At 35.6% G+C, this 25,311-nt stretch overlaps 1 protein-coding gene across 1 annotated transcript in view; it reads left to right on the forward strand.

The window, feature by feature from the left end:
* LOC126376100 (insulin-like growth factor-binding protein complex acid labile subunit) overlaps nt 1–25,311 on the forward strand; it is a 265,800-nt gene that overhangs the window by 87,229 nt on the left and 153,260 nt on the right. Inside the window, exon 3 of the mRNA XM_050023305.1 lies at nt 21,294–21,349. Coding sequence (XP_049879262.1) covers nt 21,317–21,349 — 33 coding nt within the window. The 5' untranslated portion in view covers nt 21,294–21,316. The remainder of the gene's footprint in view (nt 1–21,293; nt 21,350–25,311) is intronic.

The raw sequence follows: 25,311 nt of genomic DNA on the forward strand, positions 1-25,311 counted from the left end.
TAACCTATAAATAAAAGCGCAGTAATAAACGCTGGAATAAAGTACATCTTCAATAGTGGAATCACACGAACAGCTATAAACCAACTGTAACGAGACAAACTCGCATAAGTCAGTATGAATTGTGGTCATTACACACGCAACCGATAGTCGCGCATTCACAGAATCGAATCAAGACGTGATTCATAGGGTGGTTTAGTATATGACGTTCATTTATGGGCATGTAGCTCGATTGTCGCTTGTTTTAGGTTAGACTTCTCAAGGTAGCGACTATGTATATTAAAACAGCTGTTTTATCGAAATGGTCTGTTAAGTCTATCGTATCATGTAAGTTACTTATGCCATTATTATTATAGCACCCTGTGGTTCTATCTATTAAAACAATAATCACTATTACCGTCAAAACTATATGTATGTATGATATCATTGCACAGGTGGGCGAGAACCGAATTTTAAATTCGAACGTTTCAGATTTGAATGTCGAATCGATTGTCTGGTTTCCTTCTTTGGTCATGTCGATAAAAACCGTCACTTGTTTTAGATTGCTGATCGATTGTGTTTGACATTCGAACTTGTTGTTGACGGATTAAAATATTTGTTTAGTATTTGACACAATTAACCAGTGTGTTTTGTTAGTTATGTTCTTGTTATTATTTGTGTTGTGTGAGTGGGTAATTCATAACAGAATATACTTAGAAAACTCGATAAAGTCTTGAAATAAGAACATCCTCGAAACATTTTTTCTTTCTAAATTCCAAATACTTGTTCGAGGAAAATATTTTACATTTGGAAGAAACGAGTTGTTCGTAGAATTAATAACATGCTGTAAACAATTGCTATCTGCGCAGGATACGACCGTTTTATATAAACAAACATTGTCACACACCTGGGTACATGTTTACATTAAAAACTTGAATGAAGTCGTTTAATTCCTATGAGATCAATCTTGTCGCGCCCGTGATCTTTGTTAAATAGACTGGCAAATTCTTACCACTAACAAATTTCCATGTAATAGTATTGTAATGTACATTTTATAGCTCAGAATAGCTCAGTTTTTAGTATTTAAGTTTCACACATTTAAAATACATTAATATTTTAGCTAAATACTCAATGACATAGCTCTTTGTTGCTTTTAGTATATTAATATTAAATAATATAATATTAAATAATATTAATATTATATTAAATAATATTATTATTAGTCTCTATTAAACAAACAAAGTAAAACCAAAATTTGTAAAACAATTTCCGATTAAATGTTTAGGCCACAAGAAATAATCCACGAAAGAAATAAGGAAAACTGCCCGATCTAATCTGTCGCAACAGGACAATCTCCAAATTGAGTTGAATCAAAAACTGACGATACCGACATGCGACACGACACAGGAAACAATAAATGCTGTCTTAACTTGTTCGGAAGACGTCAATGTCGACAGCTTTTGAAGCATTTTCGTTATGACAAGTTTTTCACTGTAGTTTTACATACTTAGATACCTACCTAAAAACCTACTATAAGGCCAGGCTAAACTAGAATATAATTAAGCTCTCAAAAACCGCGTCATAGTTAACTTAAATTCGCTCAATAAATTGCATTTCTTGTTTTTCAGTAGACATTTGTAGACATTTAATTGATTATATAGTCAATGGCATCTATCCTACGACGAAATATAATGTTAGAGTTAGGACTACAATACACATACGTACAATATACATAGACATACTTACATTTAAATTTTGGTACATACGTTTATTATTTTGATAAAGAACAATTATATGTATACAATTAGATAGGTACTTACTTAAAAGTAAAGTGCCTAATTACTGTTTCATTAGTCCGTTTCCATCGAAAAATTTTATGAATAAAAGAAAACAGATCAGGCACATTAAAAACTCAGCGGCAAATCCACAGAAGAAATATTACTTATTTCTTTTAGTCGACATCGCGGTAATCACATTTGCTTTTGTTCGTTTCGGGCCTTTCATTCGCTTAATCGCGTTATTTCGGACCCTGCTGTAGCAATCTTCGTTGGAGTACAATTTATGAGAGGCTGAAGTTGAGTGATGAACGCTGGAAATAGTAATCAACCATTTTGGGAGCAGATAAATAGCCATATTTTGAATTTTTACGATTGTAAGTTTCTGGCTTTCAAAAACCTGTTTCTCAAAAACTGCGCTTTACAATAGTGAAAACTGTTCATAGAAAATTCCAGAGACTTGCTTATATAGAGATCAGCAGATATACAGCCGCACAGGAGTTAATTGCTGCATAGACACAATGTAGTTACTCTGGTATTAACATTGTGAACAAGCTCCAGGTCTGCACTTGAGCTGATCGTGAGAGGCTTGTGGCGTGTTCTTAACAGTGTGGTTTACCTATAGAATCGTTTAACAAATATCTCTTATATTTTTATAAAAGCTTTGTTATTTTAATGTATTTAAGGAAATAAACGTCTTCATTTTATCATCTTTTATGCCTTACACCGATGCTAAGGGCCGAAAAGGAAACATGGAAAGAGGAAGGAAGTGTAGGCCAGACAACTCGACAACGTCGCGGAGGGAAAAATTGCCAATTCTGTCTTTGTTTATTTCATTAATATAACCACACAGATAACTATCCACAACTGTGGATAACATGTTCAGGAAATTAATGTCTCGTGTATTTTTATATATCATTTAAGTAGGTATAATAAAATGTGCTAATCGTTTATAAAATGAAATCTACAAACACAAGCTACAGTAATAAAGGATCAATCGCAGAGGTGTCTTATTTCTAAGTACGTACTCGTTAGAAAAAACTAGTAATGCGAAAATAATGCAATTACCATTTCACAAACTATATTAGTTTCCGATTCTATCTACGAAACAGGTACTTACTTAGTATATTTTACGAAATCTATAAGGAAACGAGACTGAGAAACTTAGCAAACTTATGTTAATGGTGCAAGGGATTTGTGTGGATAAGCTTTAGTAGGAAACAGCTAGAACTGGTGCAGGCGTCTTGTAAACCGCTGGGAGAGTGCGATGCAAATCCGCTTTTAAACTGCTAATTATTTTTAATCGCTGCGGCTTAGCGCATATCTGATGCAAAACGTTTTTGTTCGCCTCCTCAAGATGTAGGGTTGGGACAATACTAGTTGTGATGTAAGAAACAACGCTACGTGAAACTTATTCTATTATACCGTAATACATACGTGACAAACACTGTTGAAACCGATAATCTTTATTGAACAATAAAAATGAATTCTTACATTGAGTGCTCCAAGAAGAACGGGTACCTACGCTTAAGCTGAAGCTTTAAAACTGGAACAATCTGGTATATTCTGGGCACCCCTAGCTGCAGCGCCGCAGGTCGCGCCCCGGCCGCTACCCAGTGACCCTCGCCGCAACCCATTATCGCCTCCAACTTAATCGTCCCCTTGGAGCCCAAACGACAACCGCACCCACCAACGTTTGATAGTAGTTCCCAAACGCAGCGCGATATCACGATTTGCATGAAATGAGTTCCCCAACAAGGCGAGTTGCCAGCCGCCGCTCGTCTCCTCGTTTGAAAATATTAAGCAAATAAGAGAATCCACAAGCGCATTTCATTACGAATTGTTTTATTATTCCCGCCGGTCACGGAACTGAATTGGAATTCTTAGACGGGGGCAACGGCTCCTGCGCGAGATTTCGCTTATTAAAAAGGTCGACGAGTTGCTCGTTTATGAAGATTCCATCTTGGCTAAGTCACGAACGCGGCAGCCGCGAGCATCGAACATAGAGATAAATTCATTACACGGCGAGCCTCGGGTGCTAAGCAAAAATATTCCCCGCTACGGCAGCTGGCCGTTAATCTGAGAATAATGGCCGCGGAGATTTATCGCCGCAACGCTTCGAGGCGCAAAAAGAACCTGAAACGCAGAGTGATTGACGCGCGGATCGACCAAATGTAGGGTACGAGTAATTAAAACTTGGCGCCGACTACGACGCTCGCCACCTCCAAATGCATAAACTTATACTAATTAGAGCGGAATTCTTTCGCAGCAGCGCCGCCAAGATTTGGAAGTTGTCGGCGGCTCGCGGCGAACTTCCACGGTAGAGTGTCGCAGCTTTAATTGGGAATCTTGGAAAATTCGCTTTGTCGAGAAATTCGTTTCGTCGCTGAACAAACGGTACTGTGTGTAGACAATTAGAAGTTTTTACTTGGGGTAGTGCGTTCTTCTCGGGAGAGTCACGGAAAACACGCGTGCCTGATAATGAGAACAAAATGCGCCATTCTAAGTTACATCAATGCCGTCGGGACTGAAAAGGCGTTTCGCGGTAGGCGCGATAATTAAGCAAGAATTTACTGTATTCAAATGGTGCCTCAGCAAAGTTTTAAGTCAAAACCCAGAAACTCGGTTCCAAATTTGTTTTGCGTCCTCGACGGATCTTCATTAACTTTACGAGTCCAAACTTATTACGTATGTTTGACTAGGGGCACATTAGTGTTGCGGTTCCGCGACACTCCTAATCCAGCCGGCGTTCGAATCTCGACTAATTTCGTGGCGCATAAGGCCTCGAATTCGGTCCAATTATAAGCCGGGTCGAGTCGAATTTGGACCAATTAGATGAGCCAACGAACTGTGTCGCACTCGGGAGCAGTTTTGTCGGCAATATAATTTATTAGGGAGGCTCGAAGTTGCCGGCTTTAACCCTTAAAGACTCGAGTGAAATTTGATTACGGACGCTTTAAACGTGTCCCCTCGGCCGTACTCAAAGTTTTAAATGGATGAGTCCGTTTCACGCTTATATGGGAGTCCGATGCGATGATGGAGATAAAACGAAAGCAAACGAGTTGAAACGAGTGTTGTTATTGTCCCTTTTGGGACTTTTGTTCCACACAGCTTCGTTATTGATTACTCAAAGAACAGACAAATGTATTCAGTATGAAATAGGGTCAAATTATCAAATCATTTGTCTCAATCCCCGTCGTGATAATAGCTGTATGCGTTTCCAAAAGTAGGGTAATCCTCCATTATCATATTATCGAGTGATGGATACATCTTTAGTTATTATTTATTCTTAACTGACTTCACTGTATAATATTCTCTAAAGTACCTAAGTACGTAGTATTATTGTACTACAAGTGCTAGCAGATTTATAAATAAAAACAAAATCAGTGACAGCAAATACGCGGCATGACATTTTTTAAGTATTTCAATATAAAGTAGGGGACGGCAAAAAGCACAGGTTACCGAATTCCGCAGCAAGATTCCTCCAAATCAATTAAATTCTTTTGTCGTACTTTTCCGTGATTATTTTTCGTAAGTCAGCGGGGATGTTTTAAGGGCTAGTTGGTTTTTTAAAAATGATTTTCCTTTTATTCGGCTTTTACTTTTTTTTTGAGTTTTTAAAATGCTATATTACTGTGCTGTTCGAAATACATACTACCCATAAAATATTTTAAATCACTACCTTAAGTCACACACACATTTAGTACTTTACGAAACACTAAAAAGTTTCTTGTCAACGCTGAGTATATTAACTGCAAAGTGAATTTAAAATCTATTGACCTCTGCAACACTAAAACGTTTAACTGAAGTCGTAAGCATCTGAAAGTGTATTTTGAAATATTACATGAATGTATTCAATTTAACCTGCCCTTAAGGTAAGATATAAATGAATGTCCAAAACCTCTCCTTAACCGTAGGGAGGGACATCAAAAAGCCTGGCTTCAATCTCCTTACCTCCACCTTCCGACCCTAAAGGACCAATTAAACGTTTTGAAATCGATTCGCAGAATCTCAAATGCTTTTGTAATCGATGTTATTGACATAAGACGCTCACCGTTTGATGTCTCGGTTTTGAGGGAAAACGATTTGTTTTTCTGTTCCCAATCATTTCGTTTATTGCGAGAAGAGCAACAAAGATACACAGGAAGTTGTTTTAAATGGAATCCTTTTGCTTTCCTCACATCGTTGTTTCTATTATCCTTTTAAATTGATCTTCAATTAGCAAAGGCATGACTGACAATTATTAAATAATAGGTAACTAAAACAGTCTAAATGATATGAATTATATAATATTTTTTTTTGGTAAAAATACTTTTTAAAATAACTAAAATCTTTCTGTATTACATAATATCTTTCAAGGACATACTGTAACTTGTATGTTATTGCGTACTTGCAAGTCACATTATATAACTACTACATATAGAGGATGTCCAAAAAATCAATGATACTTAACGCTTTATTAGGTGATAGCCCTCACAATAACCTACAAAATTTAAGCAATCGTGTTGAAAACATAATGTACCTACTAAGCAATATGTGCATTAATTGAAAAACTACCCTGTAAACCAAACAATGTTCGATATTAAAGAACGCGTCAGCAGATAAAATCCGTCTAATGAAACATTACCACGCAAAATTAATTATGTCCCAAAGATGATTATAACATCTTGCAAGTTAAGGAATTTAATTTCTGCCCCAGTTCGTAGAAGAGGGTGCGTGCTTATAATTTATTTCGTGGACATAATCTCGTGTCTTCAATTTAGGATGATTTATTGAATTCTTTGCACTTGCACCCTTTCGTTCAGTTAATTAATAAGTCTGAGGTACAGTTATCCACAATTCTTGTAGAATTTGAAATATGGAAGTGATATGATAATTTTGTTATGCTTCAGAAATTTTAGAGCAGAAAAATAAATTAAGGACTTAATTAAATTATTATTATCTAGACAGTTGTAATTAGTTGTTAAAATAAAATTGGGACAGATACACAGGCTTTTTATGTTTGTAGGAATTCGATCAATGTTTAAAATACCCGCATCTTAAACAACTTCACCAAGTCTTTCATATTCTGCATAGCTAAAACTTCCTAGAGGTTTCTAGACGCTTGAAATCTGTGCTACCAATTGTACCATAGTAATAAATCATTAAAATTACTTGCAAACGAACCCTGATCAGCCAATTAATCACCAGGGACTGGTTATTCTTAGCGATAGACCCCGCCGCTAAAAGGGGGTGTGATTTATGTGAAAATAATATTCTATAGGAAAGTTTCTAGTGGCACCTCAAAGTTTAGTGTAACCTAGTAAGTATAGATTGGAAATTAATAGTAGAGCCTTCAAAGTTAAAACTCGGGGGAGCCGTCGTACTCTCAGGATTTAGTACTTGTTATTCATATTTCTGAAGACATATTTGGAGTAGGTTAAAGGTGAAATAACTTTGAAAGTTATAAACCGAGCTATTTTTGTACGTTAATATTGTTATACGTGTTACGAAATCGGACTTGTTCGAAATCAAATTGACAACTACCTATTTATTTTATTGCACTTAACTAAGCTAAGCGATTACTAGTTATAGTTTATTTATTTTGATTTTTACAAATTACGTCTTAAAGGTCATTCTTGGATAGGTTAGGTTCATTAGATAGATGCTCAGATAACATCGAAAGACAAGAGATTACTATTAGACTCATACAAGACACATCCTAGAACGAATAGCCGAGACAAATATTGATGATGATCATTCAAGTTAAATCTAAAAATATACCGAAACAAACATTAAAGCCCTTAAGAAATTCCTATCTAAATTTCTGAACTCCTCGCATTTCTAAGTTGAGTGTTATCTTCGCTTAGTCTTAGCTGGATAGCTGCAAAGTGCTGAAGTTCTAAAGCTAAGCCCGAGCTGAGGAGGATCAATAGTTAGCCGAGGTTAGCTAATCTCAGATTAAAGGGAAAAACAAACGTTCATTGAGATTACTGTTTAGAACGTTCCTTAAAGAGGAACAGGAGGAGAAGGTTTAAAGCGGGTTTAGAAATGGAAGAGTATGAAGAAGGAAATAAAATACAAACGTAAAATATTCTTACATTGCATAACAAGCCAATATTTTATTTATCACCGGACACGATAGTAGTAAAATCATGGTAATAAATCGTATAAAAACATGATGATTCTGAGATACACGATAATGTACATAAAACAGAAACGTAATTCTACCGCAATATTACATTATCTACATATTGCAGTAGTAATATCTCATCTCAGTACTTAACCGCGTAGCATACTTAAACACTGATCATAAAAAAACAAATTCTTCCCATCATCCCCGCAACTTCCTATTCACCCCTTTCATCCTGGTAATAAAATTGGGTCGATCCAAACATTACGGGACACAAATCACAATTATTGCTGCTTGACTATCCACTGTGGTAGACATCGGATGGAATGACCAGTAAATCAGCAAGTTCGCGAGTTATACGAGAGCATACTCCATCAGGACTTAGGGGTTGTGTGACCCGTGACCACATGTTTTGGGGCTAGGGATGTTAGTTGCACATTGGTTATTTCCCTATTTGACATGGGTATTTTGACAATATTTAAGTATGGTAAATTTCGATATTAATTTCTAACCTGAGACGTTCTTCGTATATTAAAAAGCCCTTGAATACATTCCTTAAAAAAGGTAGCTATCACTTAAAACTATTCAAAATGATTTCTCGAAAAAGGTGCAATTACCTTTTCTTGCTGATTACGTCAGCAAAACGTTGGTAGGCTGTAATATTTTTTTTCTCTTAATAACGTGGCTTGCAGCAGCCCTACATAACCTTTATCCCATGCCCTTGTAGCAGGGTTCGTGTTGTTTAACACTCATAATTTACCAACGAATAGCCTATTACGCCGCCGAATAAGAAATTCGCATGCTTATGTGGTGAGTTGCGAAAAATATAGACTATTAACCTAATTCCCTGATACGGGAGTTGTGGCTGCCAATATGTACCTTTAGCTGGTGGGTAGGTTTACCTATACACGCAAACATTATTTTTTTTAATACATATAATATATCAGTTATCGTACTTTTCGCACTTTTCGTATTGTTTTCTGTTTCTTTTTTGACAAATCTTCAGGTTAGGTAAAAGACTGTAATAAATGGGCTAACGTTAGAGAGATGAATAGATGATGATGATGATTATAATATTGCTCATTCTAATAGAATTACCATATTCAGGGTCAGATAGGTAAACCCAATTGCCGTTGTTTAAACATCGCCTAAAGGTGTTTGATTTGGAAACGACTTGCCTTTGAATTTTAAAATTATATCAAACGGTTTACCCACTGAACGTTCTGTATTTTTTCCGACATATTTGTATCCATTCAAAAAACACTTTATACACAGTTTATACTTTACGTACTGAGCCAAATATTTTACTTTATTTCTTTACTTGCATTTTCGACACACCACATTTCTAACAGCGTAGAGCAGGTTAAATTGTTAATCAAAATCGAATTTTCCATCTTTCTGCTTTCTTAACTTGGAAAAATTAGATTAACGTTCAAAAACATAAGATTTTTGATCGAGAAGCATAGGGTTGCAATGTTTATATTGCTTTGATCGGATAAATATTATAGCCAAGAAAAGAAACATCACGTTTTTTTTTTTAATAAAATATTAAAAAGAAAATGTTAAATGGGGTGACAGGTAGATTCTAGGATTTTCTTGACCCAATTAAATGAAAACGTCTAATCATAATATGCAAGACAGCACAACCTTTTATACAAATATACCTCTTTATACTGTTTTTTATTCATTTATTATGTTTGTATTTTGATTTTGATATTTTACTTTATCGTTTGGCTTCGCCCTGTTTGCATGAGATCCAGGTTTTTATTCGTAGGTCGCCATTACATAATAATTATGTAACCATCATCACCAGCCCATTAACGTCCCCACTGCTGGGGCACGGGCCTTCCCTATGGATGGATAGGGAGATTGAGGAGGAGCTCGGTGGCGCAGCGGTTAACGCGCTCGGTCTGCGATTTTTGAAGTTAATTATGTAACCAATATCAACTTTATTCCTATCGCTTTCTAAAAATTTTACAGATTTCACTTACTCTACTGCTACGAGAACACGTTTTTATTACTATTAGTTCACATCTTTCGCTTTCATAGTTTGTATTTTATCTGTTAGTACGAAATAGTCGCGTTTGTTGCCAAACTATTTTCCTTATTGGCTCTATTTATTGCCCAAATAAAGTGATACAATTGCTCTTGGTGACGTCACACCTCAGATAAGGAATAGCTTTTATCGCGTCCTTGGATAAGCACTAAAACGGCCTCTGTGGTCCAGTGGTTGAACGTTGGACTCACGATCCGGAGGCCCCGGGTTCGAATCCCGATGGGGACATATCACAAAAATCACTTTGTGATCCCTAGTTTGGTTAGGACATTACAGGCTGATCACCTGATTGTCCGAAAGTAAGATGATCCGTGCTTCGGAAGGCACGTTAAGCCGTTGGTCCCGGTTACTACTTACTGATGTAAGTAAGTAGTCGTTACACGAGTCATGTCTCCAGGGTTGATGAGGTTGGTACGTCACCTCACAACCCACACGATAGAAGAAGAAGCACTACAACAGGCACACTTATAATTTAAATATCATAATATACAATCAAGTTTCAGTCTATGCTATTTCCAAATTAAAATACTTAGTACTTTAAATATTTAACTCCCATTAAGTCACATATTTTCAACAAAAATAAAATCTAAAAATATCTTTTAGATCGTCATCTCAAACAATTGAATTTTTTTATTAAATTATTTTACCCTAAAATTGTTTCTCTTGGCTGTTTGCAAGCGTCAAATCAAATTTATTTATGAAGGTTTTGCAGTCCCCGCAACACCTGCGTGTAGGATAGCCATGTTTAATCCTCATTTTAGCCGGATAATTCCCTTTATAAATACAATTCCGTTCCGTGGTACTCGTATAATCCTTATAATTTAACGCCTGCGTTAATATTACAATATAATATTTGATATAATAACACTTTGTTGTTTAAATATTGTCAGGAATACGTTTATAATTTCAACTTCTTTTTTTTTTGTTTCAGGTAAGATGATTTGCAGTAAGCAGTAATAAAATCATACATTTTCAATAGGTTGGTAATAATATAAATATTGAAAAAATACATATTAAAGGCAGGCATCCGAAATTTCTAGCATAAAAAAATTAAGCAGAATCTAAAATGGTGAGCGTTATTTAAAATTCCATATCAGTACTAAACAGGCGGAGTTCATTGTCACCCCCAACCCTTGTTTCCGCAGACAACCGGCTCAGTAATCCGCTTAGATCTGCTTGGAACCGCCCCGGTCCGCTTCTCCCAGCAAAAGGCATAAAGCGATAATTATTATAGTTAGCCTGCAATTACCCGCTGACCCTTTTTATGAGTTTATGAGTTATGGCCTTTTTGCGGTCGGGTTGCTCGTGCTTATGCTATTTGATGTATTGAGGTAGTTTATTTTATTGTTTACGATATTTCCCTTTTTAGTACGCAGCCCGAGGGAAAGTGCGGGAAACATTTATTAGCGTTCTAAAAGACGGGAGCTTTAAATTTCCAGAGTAGCGAGCTCGTTACTATGAAATATATGGTACAAAGAACAATCACGTTAGTTGGTAAAGCAAATTGCTCTTTACGTCTTCCTGCTATTCAAAAAATCAGTGTTCAATAGAAAAATATTTGTCTGAATGAACTAGTAAATGCACACCTTTGTATTTGTTATCACCGATGTTTCAGAGTTGGATGTCTTTGCACATCTCTTTGGACTCATGACAATTAGGGATAGGTATTGACAATAATGTCAATATTCAGATATCCACATATATTAAACAATATCATCGTATTTTAAACATAATAAACTATTTATTCGTTTTTGCGAATACTTTCCTTCTCATATATTTTAGTCACAACGCACATAATACTTTTATTTCTTCCTCATCATTACAATCTTTCGTGTCTATTCTAAATCAAAATCTGTTTTATTGGAATGAAACGAAAATACATCTCATTCCTTTCCATTCTCTTCAGACATTTCTTCGTAGAACTGTCAGAACATTCGAACACATTCGTTTTAAGACATTTGTTCGCGTCAGGAAACAAGAAATAATAAATTCCAATCTAATTTTCGTCACCAATGCCTCCCCACCGAAGGCGGTATAACGAAAATTCCAAGATTTCTTGCTTCGCCCTGTTGACGTTGTCGACGCCGATTAATCTCCCCACGTCTCGTATCGTTTGGTCTCCCTACCGCATCATACCACCTACTAGACACCAGACATAGGTTTGTAAACACCAGTAATAGGACCATCTATAAACTACTTTTTTTTTCAAAAGTTCTTTTCACAATTTTGTTGAAATACTTATTTATTATCTCTGCTTAAAAGATTGATAAATCTCGTAGTAGGTTGCTCAATGTATTACATTTCACTACATTTTGCCTTCATCGATCTTGCCATTTTACTGGAAAATGCTGTAAGAAAATGAACAATACCTATTTATCTTTCAGTATCCATATTATTCTTTGTGATCTCCCTTCCCTGTTATAAGACATATTCCCTCCTATCTAGCGATAAATGCTATTATTTCTTGATGCTTATGGGAAGTGAAGAAAGGGGAGATTTGGACACGTTATTTGTGTTATTTTATGAGAACAGTAGTGATTACCAACTTGCTGGGGTGGTTTGGAAATATGAGTGATTTAACGTAGCATTTAGAGAAGAAATATTATTCTAAGAAACAACGGGAGTTTGGTAGTGGTGTAATATTCGATGAATCTAGAGGTTCCCTTCTAGGCTATTATCAAAAAAATCTCTACCCGTAGCACAGTAGCAGCACGATCAGCTCAGCAAGATCCCTTATATTGTTTTAAATTACCCTTTGTTACCTCTTAGCCACCAAGGATACAGTTTCATAAACACACATAAGAAATTCAGAAAAATAAGATATTGAAACATGAGTGACTATGTGTTTTGTATTGTAATAGGAGTATTAGGTACGGTTGTCTTTCATATCTTACTTTGTTTTAAGTTTACGCGGTTATTATCATAATTAAAACACAAAATAACGGGTTCTTACGGGATCACGGGACGACTGTCATCCCGTGATCATAGCACTTGCAACAGTATCGAAATATCGGGAGTCTCATATCCCTATTTTGAACGCGGTAAGAACCCGTTATTATGTGTTTTAATATCTTACTTATTACACAAACTGCGTCGTGACATTTTTTCAATCCATCCAATACCGTCCCTGGCAACTATTAAAACAAGAACAAAAAAGTAGATTGAACAGCCTCTACTTCTAAAAGATTGACACACCTCAGTATATCACATTACAAATCCCTTTTATATTCCCCGTCCCTTGAAACTGTCTCCAATGTCGCATGTTTTTTGTTAAGTTCTCTCTATTGCATTCTTCACGGACCTCTGATGTCCTGGGAACCTTCTGACTAATAAAAAAGCTTTGGGAATCTGTCCCATAGGAAATGTCTTCGATAGTGTTTGATACTTAACGTTTTATGTCATACATAAATCCTTTACATGCGTAAATATCAAAGCGCCAAAAAAATATATGTAATTATTAAAATCAAGTTGGTTTGTTTCAGTAAATATTGAGCAACAAGTTAGACAATTCACAAATCGAATAATACTTTATTTAAATATTATTTTAGACTATGCACTGTGCATTTATAAATCGTTGAACTCTTTGTTTATAAATCCAGTTATTTCAGTTTGTGTCTTGACAAGTTGATGCGATTCGATTTCGTTTAGCATGCAAACTGGAGGCGACCTACGGACATCTTACGGAATTGTATATTCGGCTCTCTCAAACGTGCGCTATTTCCGAACTTTTATTTGTGCTGCCGAGTTCCTAGCGCGTTTTAAATAAAACTCCAAATAGATGCAATCTCTGCCTGTCAGGGATGCGAAGGAAATTGAACGAATACCTGCTCCGGTGTATTATGAAACAATTTTGTCAAATGCAGCGTTTTTAAATTTTTGAAGATAAGTCTTGCTTTTCTCGTGAAATTTCACTTCATGTGAACGTGGAATATTTTAATATGCTCTATTAAAAGACATATTCAGTCGTAGATTATTTAATAGATCCAACTGTTACTTACTTTCTGGCATCTTCTCTTCTAAGAAAGAAAGTAAGCATTCTTTATAAGTAGCTGACAAAACATTATATTAATTTGAAAAAGAAAATGAGTTCTACAAAACTTATCAAAATTGTAATCATTCCTGTTAAGTTATAAAACAAGAGCCACGCCGCAGCGCCGGAAAAATCCATCGTCGCCCAAATCCCGATTTCGATTAAAACCGGATAGGAATCGATTTAGCACTCGATACAAGAGAATCAATCATATTAATGCTGGGACGGGAGCTCATCAAAATATCTAATTCGAGTTGCCAAACCAATCTCCTAGTCAAACATTCAGATCCAATTACAAACTGATCACTTAGTTTCTTAATATTGCTCTTTGGATAACTTGAATTCGAAGCTTGATAAGAAACGAAGTATAATGTTACTTCTAATTGTTATTAGATTATTATTTTTGTATATTAAGTATAATGAAATAATAACATGTAACAAAAATCTAATGAAAAGAAGTGTGTCATGATCGAAGTAAATGGAATTCCATATTCTCTGTCGTGTGTATGTAACAAAAATCACAAAGTAAATAAAATTGCTATTATATTCACTAGTTACGGTTGTTATTTCTTGAAATTATCAAACAGAATACCGTTGCGGACCGACATCGACTCACGAAGTTAATTACGGTTGCAACGGGGCTGTCAATCAACGCACGCGCTTAATCTGGACTCTATAGTTCACACTTCATGTTTGTAAGGAGGTTATTGATCTATAAGTACTTAGCTTCTTATTTTAAGGGAAAGTACTGTTTAGATGATACAGTCGAATGGTAAATTATATTTGCGTTTGAATAAAAATTTACATGATTAAATAACTGTTTTCACTGCATAACGAACGTCCATTTACCTAAAATACTACGTTTCCAATTCTGATTTTAACCAACTGTGTCACATTATACCTACCTTAAAACTGAGCAAATACGTACCTAATAAGTTACTGCAGGTATTTTTTTAAAAGATCTTGTAGTTTTGCCCACCTCGAGAGAACCTCTCGGTACCATTTTACGTATGAATATTATTATACACAATTAATTAATTTTACTAGCTATAAACTAGCCATAGCAACTAATATATACAATACGGTGTGCCGTGTGGTATGAATGGCCGCCTGTACGTCACTATAAGCGGAAATGTCATTCACAGACGGTCGCCTCATCACTGCCGGCCTGAATTTACTATCCGATGTGTAGCCATTATATACCTATAGGTTCTTAGCTGAATTATGGTTGAAACATTTCGTCACGATTTTTAAAAAACCAGAAAAGACTACGTCATGCTATTTCAAACTCACATCACTGATTTACTTACACACACAGTTAATTCACTAACATAGTTTGCTTTACCATTTTAGACAACGGCTCACTACCTATCACGTTGGTTTGAGAGAAAGCTCGGTGAGGACTTGTTGAGAGTGCATGAAATGATTTTGTTTTTTTTTTTTTTGGTTATTTTGTCCGTAGCACAGGCAAAGGGATCATAGCCCATACAGCCAAGTCATGTGTTATATTTATTTATTTACTTTTAGTTATAAAATTCATAGAAGGCCTAAATCAAGTCTGGCGTATTTTTACAAAATTAAGGCCGAAGCCAAGTCTTACTTTGATTTCAGAATTAAGGCCGAAGCCATGTCTTAGTTTGTTTTCAAAATTGTGCATGAAATGAAAAGATGATTTTAATATTGAACGAAAACTGAAATTTTATAAAAAGCATCAGAACATGATAAGTATAAAAAAACAAAACTTAGGACGACCAAGGAGGCCGTCGTCAACACTCCCCCCCCAGGGCACTTACTTCATCTTGCGATACAATCGAGAGGTTATGTTATGTGTCATGCTGACTACTTATGTAATTATATTCCTAGCACCATAAATATACACTGACTACGTCACCTGACACAGTGACATATTTTTATCAGACCTATTTATTCTTAAATCTCTTAGGAAACAGAGCGAGCTAAGATATGACCTCGTAAAATAAAGGGTCTTGAACAAGCCGCTAAGTCTGTTGGCACGCGTATCTGTGCCATTGCAAGTGTATGATGCAAATACTTCAATACATAACAACTGCACTAAAAAGATGGTTCACTTTTTTAAATTTGTGATGTACTGTACTAAACATGATAATGTACTTTGCAATTGTTTATAATAATAATAATAAAAAAGTAATTCCCAATGAAATTAAAGCTTAACACGCTACTATTTCATCGAACACTGACAATCCCATTAACCATTCTACATATAGAAATATTGTCACCTTTAACTTGATCGTAATAATTTAATTCTTTAATTAAATACGGTCGAATGAAAATAAAATCGTTGGGAAAGAAAACGACGACGTAAAACAAGTCTTATTACATGCCATTGCGCATGAATGGCATTTAATTTATACGCATATTTTGTTGAAAATGATAAGTGTGCTTCGATAACGTTCGTGAATGGTTCCGTAATTCCACAGTAGGTGAGGAGGGGAAAAGACGGTTAGATAGAGTAATAAATCTTTATACAAAAGAAATGAACCGCTTAGCTATTGTTATCATAGTTTCAATGCACCTTTAATTTGTCCAATTTAATTTTTAATATTTTTTTGTTTTATAACACTTATCCCGGTAGGAAATAGGCATGACAGTCTAGTGTGTATGTAATAACATACTGTCAATCTATTCATTTATCACATCTACTCTTACCGATGGGTTTATCTGCTGTCAAACAATGGTGCTAATTCCTGCAGACGCCACCTAATTTTATTTTAAGTTATACCTATCATTTTCTTATCCGTTGAAAAAGAAAGGGACGGGTAATCGACAGGCATAAAATTTATGAAATACACGTCAATTTTAGGCAGAAATCTAAAATTTTACATTGGCCAATAACCCGACAGAATTAAGTAGACAGCACGTCAAATGGAATGCATACTAGCGAGATATTATTCGCATGGGTTATTCATTCATTTTAAAATTAACTTGTTGGCAATCATTCGTCCCTTTCCTTTTCGGCGGATAAGAATGTGACGGGTATAACTTAAAATAAAATTAGGTGTCTGCAGTAATCGGGGCCAATGTATTTCTTAATTCTATAATATTATAGAACCAAACTATCAACGAACCCTAAAATGTGAAGTGCCTGTGTCGGTACAATGTAGTAGTAAAGGCATCATGAATCAGAGACCAGGTGGCGCGTTGGATGCTCAGACGACTAACCGGTCCCAGCGCCACTCTATACCACATACTTCTTACGATTTAACGCGCGCCACTTACATGACAACACATGGAGAAACTATAAACATACACATACATAAACCCACGCCTATTTTCCACCGGGGTAAGCAGGCTATGGAATTTCATTTGCTTCGATCCTGACACACTTCTCTTGCTTCCTCCACATTCAACGATCGTTTCATACACGCACGCCAATTTAAATTTTATTAACGTCATAGTCTTCAGTATTTTATTTAAAAATACTCGTATTAGTTCTCCATACTCAAGTTCATGGTAATCGCTACAGATTACTTTTTAAACCAACCATGTAAATTTGAATAAAGAACTTGTCACCGCTACAAAATCATGATAAAAAATTGTGGATTTAGTACTGTATATTGTTTATTGTTATGATATATGTATAAGAACAATCATTCTTGCTATCTTATGGACTTGCATAGAAACATAATTATGTTTTTTTTTATGTTTAAGTAAATATTTCGACATCAGTTAATCGCACACAACTAATAAATGAAGAGTCCCTTTGACTTTCTTTCTTATTTATTTGTTAGTTTATTGTGTCCAGAAAATGCACAGATAATTACATAAAATATTATAAATACATATATTATTCTATTCTATATTATGTAATACTCAAAACATTTGCGCATCTTTGTTTTGCCGTGAACAATGAAACGTCGTACACGAAACATGCATCTTTAACAACAACTCATAAGTAATAAGCTAAGACCAAAGCATTCTCACGTTACCAATGCAAATAGCACTTCGAAGCTACATAGAAAGGACAATTAAATATGACATCACAAAAGCGCGTCTCACGTATTTGTCCTTAGCATAGACCAGGGGTGTAGTCAGTTCATATTCATACACACATTTCTATCATCCTTTCGACTTCTCGAAGTGATTCTCCACGTTTTCTTTTCGTATGTACAGCATATCTTAAACTTAATGGTATCGGCCCAAAACTCCGCTACGAATATAGCATCATTGGTAGCTTTCATCATATCTTCCAACTACACTCTATACGTCCCACAACTGGGCACATGACAAAGAAGCTATTATGAGGCGTAGGTTGATACTCGATTCACAAAATTGCTCTATTGTGGATTAGTGAAGGTGGTCCGGCTTTGTAGGCACAACCCAATTGTCTAACATTGCAGGCTTAACAACTAACATAGGCGTGATAAATAATGTGTGAATGCGAAGGTTAACTTACATCATTTACTCATACATTTTAAGGTCGCAGTGACTGTTGGATTATTGCTATTAATGTGTATCCTCCTAAAACCTGAATACAGGCCTGTCACAGAGTAATAGAAAGCTGACCCTAAGGTCGTAGAGGACTTCCGAAGAGTACAGACAAATGTATGAATCGATTGCTAACAATATAATAAACAATATTGAGTTTATTTGATGTATCTCGCAAATAGTTTGCCTATGGTTCAATAGTCAATCGTCCCATAAAAACGATGAGTTCTTTTTTGTTACTGAAGTGACAATACAATACTAAAAATCATTGCACTTTACAAAAAAAAAAACAATTAGGTACATTCAGTTAGGTAGTACAACATGCGACCATATTGCTAAGGTAGTGACTTTCTTTTCTTTCATCTAACTTCATCCTGTGATATAAAAAAAACCTAGAAATATTTTTGTATACCTATAACTGTTTTAATTGCATATGGACTTAATTAAATAACATTTTGTAATGTTTCGTGCGTGAATTTATTACCATTGTCTTTAGGTAGAGTTGCTCTAATCGCGCCTACTATCACTACATAGTATAAAACAAAGTCGTTTTTTCTGTCCCTACATCCCTATGTACGCTTAAATCTTTAAAACTACGCAAAGGATTTAGATGTGTTTTTTTTTTAATAGATAGAGTGGTTCAAGAGGAAGGTTTATATGTATAATAACATCCATTAAATAGTGGAGAAATACTGTATTTTTGAGGTCTTTAATGTGATGTCGTAAATAATTTCACTTCATCCTCAGCATTGCACCCGAGCGAATCCGGGGCGGGTCGCTAGTTAAATACAATTAAAAACAAACAGCAACAAACAAACTTGAGTTTCTAATATTTATGCCACCATCTGCTTAGATTAAATTAAAATTAAATACATCAATTTATTAAAAGCAATAAAATATCTCATCTCATCTCATTTAGATTACAAGTTTTATAACTGTTTAACATAATATGTCGTACTAAAACTAAAATTAATTGATAGAAAAGTCGATCGTTGAATTAATAAGCGATAACTTTGAATGTATTTTGTTATTTATAATGTCGCAGTTTGACTCAACTTTTGACTTAAGTAATCAATTCGAAAAATCTTACGAAATCGAGATTCTACGACCTTTGTGAATAGGTCAAAGGTACATTAAACTTACTTGTAAGAGATAAAACGAATGGAATTTTATAAATGGGAAATAATATGTCGTTTGATTGTCCGATTATTTATAGTGGTATACTTTAAGAATGTTTATAAATAGTGATATAATTGTACAATTACAAGGATCACTTCAGGCAACATTATTTATCGATAAAACTATTTACGGCAACGCTGTTACAAACTTCCGCCAAATTCTCTTCAAATAACTGCACTGCAAAAGGGCTAAACATCAATATTACTGTGTCAAACTTTTTTAAGGGTCGCCTGCAGAATCCGCAACTCGAAACTTACTAATTACATGCCATCATCGCGAAAACTTGTAGCGACAAAGTTCCACTAAATACTCCGGGATGGAGGGTGGACGGGGAACTTAATACAGTCCGCAAGAATGTGCTGCGAGCCCTTAACCCGAATAATGTCAAAGTATGGGCATTTGTAAGTTCGAGGCACCTTGAATGCGTTTAGTTACAGGAATGGGACCAGGAACGGGGTAAGTTATAGTTTAGGGAAGGTTTTCTTGTTGTGTCGTTTGTTTACACGTTGGTGAGAGTACGTGTGACGACCCTTGCTAAGTCATCGCCATCATTCACAGTATTGATACTGACTTACGTAGTTTTCGTCGACTAGTCTCGACTATTTTCCACATTTTTAAAATTCACTCGGGATTATTCAAAGTTCTTTTTGCCCGAGACACCTGCCTTAGATTTATAAGTCACTCTTGTTTTTTATGGGTCACAGTTGAGTGTTGTATGTAGCTGCTCTATTTACGTGCACAGATAATTTGCACAGTAACTTCATAATTTGAAACAGAACACCCGGCAAGGGTAACCCATTAACAGCAGCTCATTAGCAACGAACCAAAATAAAGCTTGCAATATAAAAGAATGACTCGACGGTTCGTTCCCGGGCTATTCATCACGGAGAATATTGCGAGGGAAGGAATAAAAAAGCAAATTGAAATACTTTTTCGCCGTTTAATAGTATTTGGCATTACGCTTTGGATTCCGTGTACATAATGGCAATGTTTCGTTTAAATACGACCATCAATCAACGGCCGGTTTGCCTTTTTAGTTCGCCAGTTGCCGAGAGTTAATTCGCGTATGAATTTTGGATATGATCAAGTCGACTGTCTAGTTGACGGCGTCCAGCGAAAAGCGATTAACGTTAGGATTCGCTCTAGTAAGTGGACAGGAAAGAGTTGGAAACTCCAGTAGATTTTTTGACAAATAGCTTTACAATCATCATATCCATCTTTGGACTTCGTATCAACAGTGGCTGCAAGTTGTCTTTGATTACTTGTGGCTCTGCCCACCCCATTAGGGATTACGGGCGTGAGTTTATGTATGTGTATGTATGTGTAGCTTTACAATAAAAAGTAGTGTACGTAGGTAGGTACTCAGTATATCTTTACTGAGCCGTATCGTTTCGATAGAAGGTACGCTACTTGCTAACACTTGGGCCGCACTCGCCGACTGCTAATTTAGTATGGTTATCATTTTCCTATTACGGCATAATCAATCATCGTTTTAGCTTAATTAAAATATAATACTTCATAGTATACTGTCATTGTAGACATATCAAAAACAGTTTTAAGACCTTTGGGAAGCATTCATTCTGAGAATTCTCCTATCCTTATTTCTATAACCTTTTAAATATCAGTATGCACCTACCCGAATGTACTTACTTGTATGTATGATACCTTTGTATGTTAAAAATCATGCTTTATTTGTTTCAGATCGCAGCCTGGACCGGACTGAAATGAGACGAAAAATCTATCCTCGGCTATGTGAAGTAAGTTCAGCTTCAATAATTAATTAAACGTACTTACAATGTAGCATAAGCATAGATAAATGTTCAGACTACTTACTTACCCACCGTAAGTCAGTTTACTATTATATTTAACTTCTGCACAAATACTAGGTAAGTATAAATTAGTACTCTACGTTCTTCCTACACAACCACCGCTATCTTCTAAATAATTTATTATTTATTTTAATGACACTGTTCGAAAGAATTTAAAAGAAATATACCTATATTCTTATTTCATAGTTTTTAGAGAGCGTGATATTTCTGTTGTTGGATTTCAGTTTTTAAATTTATATTTTTTATTTATATTATTTTGGGGTCTTATTAATTAAGATAACGTGCTATCGATACGTGTTTTATGCAAGATTTGTAGACACAACCTATCCGGAACATGTCAGAGCAGGTATGTTATCAATTTAACGTAATTATCGACACAAGAAAAACTGCAAGTAAAACCTATTAATTTGTACATATTTTAAATGTACAAATTGAGCCCTTTCATTTGATACCCAACACAATATCATCAGAAAATAACATGTCTTGCTTCCTCTATTTGTCCTCTAGAGGGCGCATTATTAAATTTAGCGTAACATCAAATAGCCTAACCACCGGACAATCAAGACGCTTCTAGTGAGCCTCACATACATACATACGTTCATACATAGTGGAAAAACACATAACCCTCCTTTTTGCTTCGCCGCAGTCGGGTAATTAGTACTCTACGTTCTTGCTACGAACAGAATGTACTCTATTTATATAAATTATTTGCGCTTGCTTTACTTACTTGTTGAATATTCATTTAATTCAACAGGTAAAACGTCAATCCAATTTTATATCTGTAGTACAGACCTAGCAAATGGAGTACCTATAAATTATTTCACTCCGCATACTTACTCTACACTTGTAGGTAATATTCCGAAGCGCTTCTTTAAGAACAGGTTGTCCGTTTATCAGTGCAACTTTACAAATGCTAGGTATAAAATTTAAAAACCAAAGCAGTCCATTGATTCAAAATCCTTTCCAAGAACATTCTGTATAATGTTATTCTGCATTTATTCTGTTTCCACTATTCTACGGTGAATTCCATTAGCATTTTATACCGATACACTGTGGGCTGGTTAAATACTTGTTTCTATAAAATTATGCTTTGGTACTAAAAAGGCAAATGTTATTGGTAATGAGAGAATAATATTCAAGTCTATGTAAGAAATAAATGCTTACGGTAAGATAGTTGTAAAATATATTAGCTGTTTGTATAAATCGCTTAGACGATGCGCAAGCTTTGATGGTATAGACCAGTTCTTAGTGGAAGAGGTCCTATAAGAATACGCATAATAATTAGATAAGTACATAGTACAACTGGCATATATATAGTATTTATTATTTTTGAATATCATCATCATCAGCCGTATGACGCCCACTGCTGGGCATAGGCCTCCCCCAAGGATCTCCACGACGATCGGAATATAATAAAAGGAATATACTTAATTCGTCGACTTAAACTTACAAAGCGATCCAAGTGAGATAAATAATATTTTGTTGTTGTACTTCAAAATGTACTTAGTTCAATTTAAAATCAACTCTATTTTAAAATATTTTTTAATTTGTTTTTTTTTTTAATCTTGATAAAGTTTGTGTAACAAGCTGAGTGTTGATTAAATTAGAATTTCTCAAGTACGAGGCCGTGTGGTACGACGCGACGTCTACAATCTTGACGCTAACTTCCACGTAATTGAACATTTCCATTCCTGCAACAGGTTTGACTGTGGGACCCATCCATTAGAGCAGATAGGTGAAAGAATCGCTTCAAGAGAATTAAATGTATATAGAACTTAATACTTTCACATATAATTGTTCCCTGAGTGAAATCACGCCACCACGGCACTTTCATCCAGTACAATAAACCTATTCGAAAATCGGTATGTAATTTAAAAGAAGCAAATAAGCTTAATCTTCTTCTTCTTATCGTGTGAGTTGTGAGGTGGAATACCAGGCTCATCAACCCTGGTGCCAGGTTTATGATTGAGCCGCCAAAGGCCCCTGACATGGCTCATGTAACGATTACTCACATCAGTAAATAGTAACCAACGGCTTAACGGACCTTCCGGGCATCTTACTTTCGGACAATCAGGTGATCAGTCACAAAATGATTATTGTGATATGTCCCCACCGGGATTCGAACCCGGGGCCTCCGGATCGTGAGTCCAATGCTCAACCACTGGACCACAGAGACCGTTAAACAAGCTTAATAGTAATGACGCTTACAAAAACTCTTTTTATTATATTTGTTCATATCGATTGCCTGCAGTGGAGCACTCGAATGTCTCCACTCCAGTGAGTGGTTCCCTTGTGCTAGTAATAATTTATTGTTCGTATCTGCCTGTGCAGTAAATTCTTATTCCCGCACAAGATTAATAGAGGCCTCGTACAATTTGTGTTATCACATTATTGGAAATAGAGACGAAAAGATGAGAAACGATTGGAAAATATCGATACATTTTGAAATTTCATTTCGTAGGTACTTACTTTAAATAAGAAAATGAAATGGAAAGAAATTAGGCATCAAATTCCTGATGCTCTGTTTAGTTAACTTAATTAAGTTAATATTTATAAAATACAGCCTCCGTGGTCTAGTGGTTAGAGCGTTAGGCTCACCATCTGGAGGTCCGGGTTCGATTCCCGATGGGGACATTGTCGAAATCACTTTGTGAGACTGTCCTTTGTTTGGTAAGGACTTTTCAGGCTTGATTCACCTGATTGTCCGAAGAAGTAAGATGATTCAGTGTTTCGGAGGACACGTTAAGCCGTTGGTCTCGGCTATTAGCCGTTAAAAACACATCCACCAACCCGCATTAGAGCAGCGTGGTGGAGTTATGCTCCATACCCCCTCCGGTTAATTGAGGGGGAGGCCTGTGCACAGCAGTGGACGTATATAGGCTGTTTATGTATGTATGTTATGTATTTATAAAATAAAACATGGCCGAGGTGTAACGCTTCAAGAACCTTCCAAGGATAAAACGAATCCTATAAACTCCCGCGAATAGTCATAAACATCGGTTTTTATGTCCTCCACTGACCTAAGCCACATGCCAGCTTATTGCTTCCACTTCCACGCAAATAAACATCAACCCTAATTTCCAATTTAGCGATGAATAAGTATCGATATATCCTCGTCCCTAACATTCACTCAGTGCTTAAATATTGATTCGATTAATCGGACTACATTTGCGAATCGATCTCTCTAGACGAACTCGATTTGGCTCGCACTGATTGAAAACTATTTAATAATGTATTCGAACAAATAGCATTATTTGTTATAGATAACTGGGGTATTACTTTAACTCGTTCAATTTGAATTGAAAATTATCTAGAACATGTTTATATCTAAGGCAATTACTCTTGATTTTGAAAGTAGAAGAACGTATCGTATTTATAATACCTACAGTATTACTTTCAACTTAGCAGATATATTTCACATAAAATAATGATTTAAGTAAAGGAAACTCAAGTTCATCTGCATAATAAAAACATACTCATGAGTTTGTACAGTTAATGATCAGTTGAAAGGAAAAAGAAGATCTTTGCACACTTGTATTACAGAACTAGACCGGTTTGGTTTTCTAGTAACTATTGTTACTACGTAGTCGTGAATCACGAACATACATTCATAAGCTCACGACTATATCCCAATTGGGGTAGTCAGAGGTACATCCATTGCAAGATGAACTAAGTACCCACACCTCAACGAGATTTCTGTTAAACCAATGTGATATTATAGGTGGTGAGCCGAATCGTCGTCTATAATAGTCGAGCCAACTGTGTTAGAAAAATGAGAATCGAAACATTGTTAAGTTTGTCTGCATAGATAAGACAAGCCGGACACCGAACACAAGTTCCCAACAAAAATATACGAAAAATCTTCACTATCTCAGAATACGTACGATTTT

The sequence above is a fragment of the Pectinophora gossypiella genome, chromosome 1 (assembly GCF_024362695.1).
Source record: "Pectinophora gossypiella chromosome 1, ilPecGoss1.1, whole genome shotgun sequence".
NCBI classification, from domain to species: Eukaryota; Metazoa; Arthropoda; class Insecta; order Lepidoptera; family Gelechiidae; genus Pectinophora; species Pectinophora gossypiella.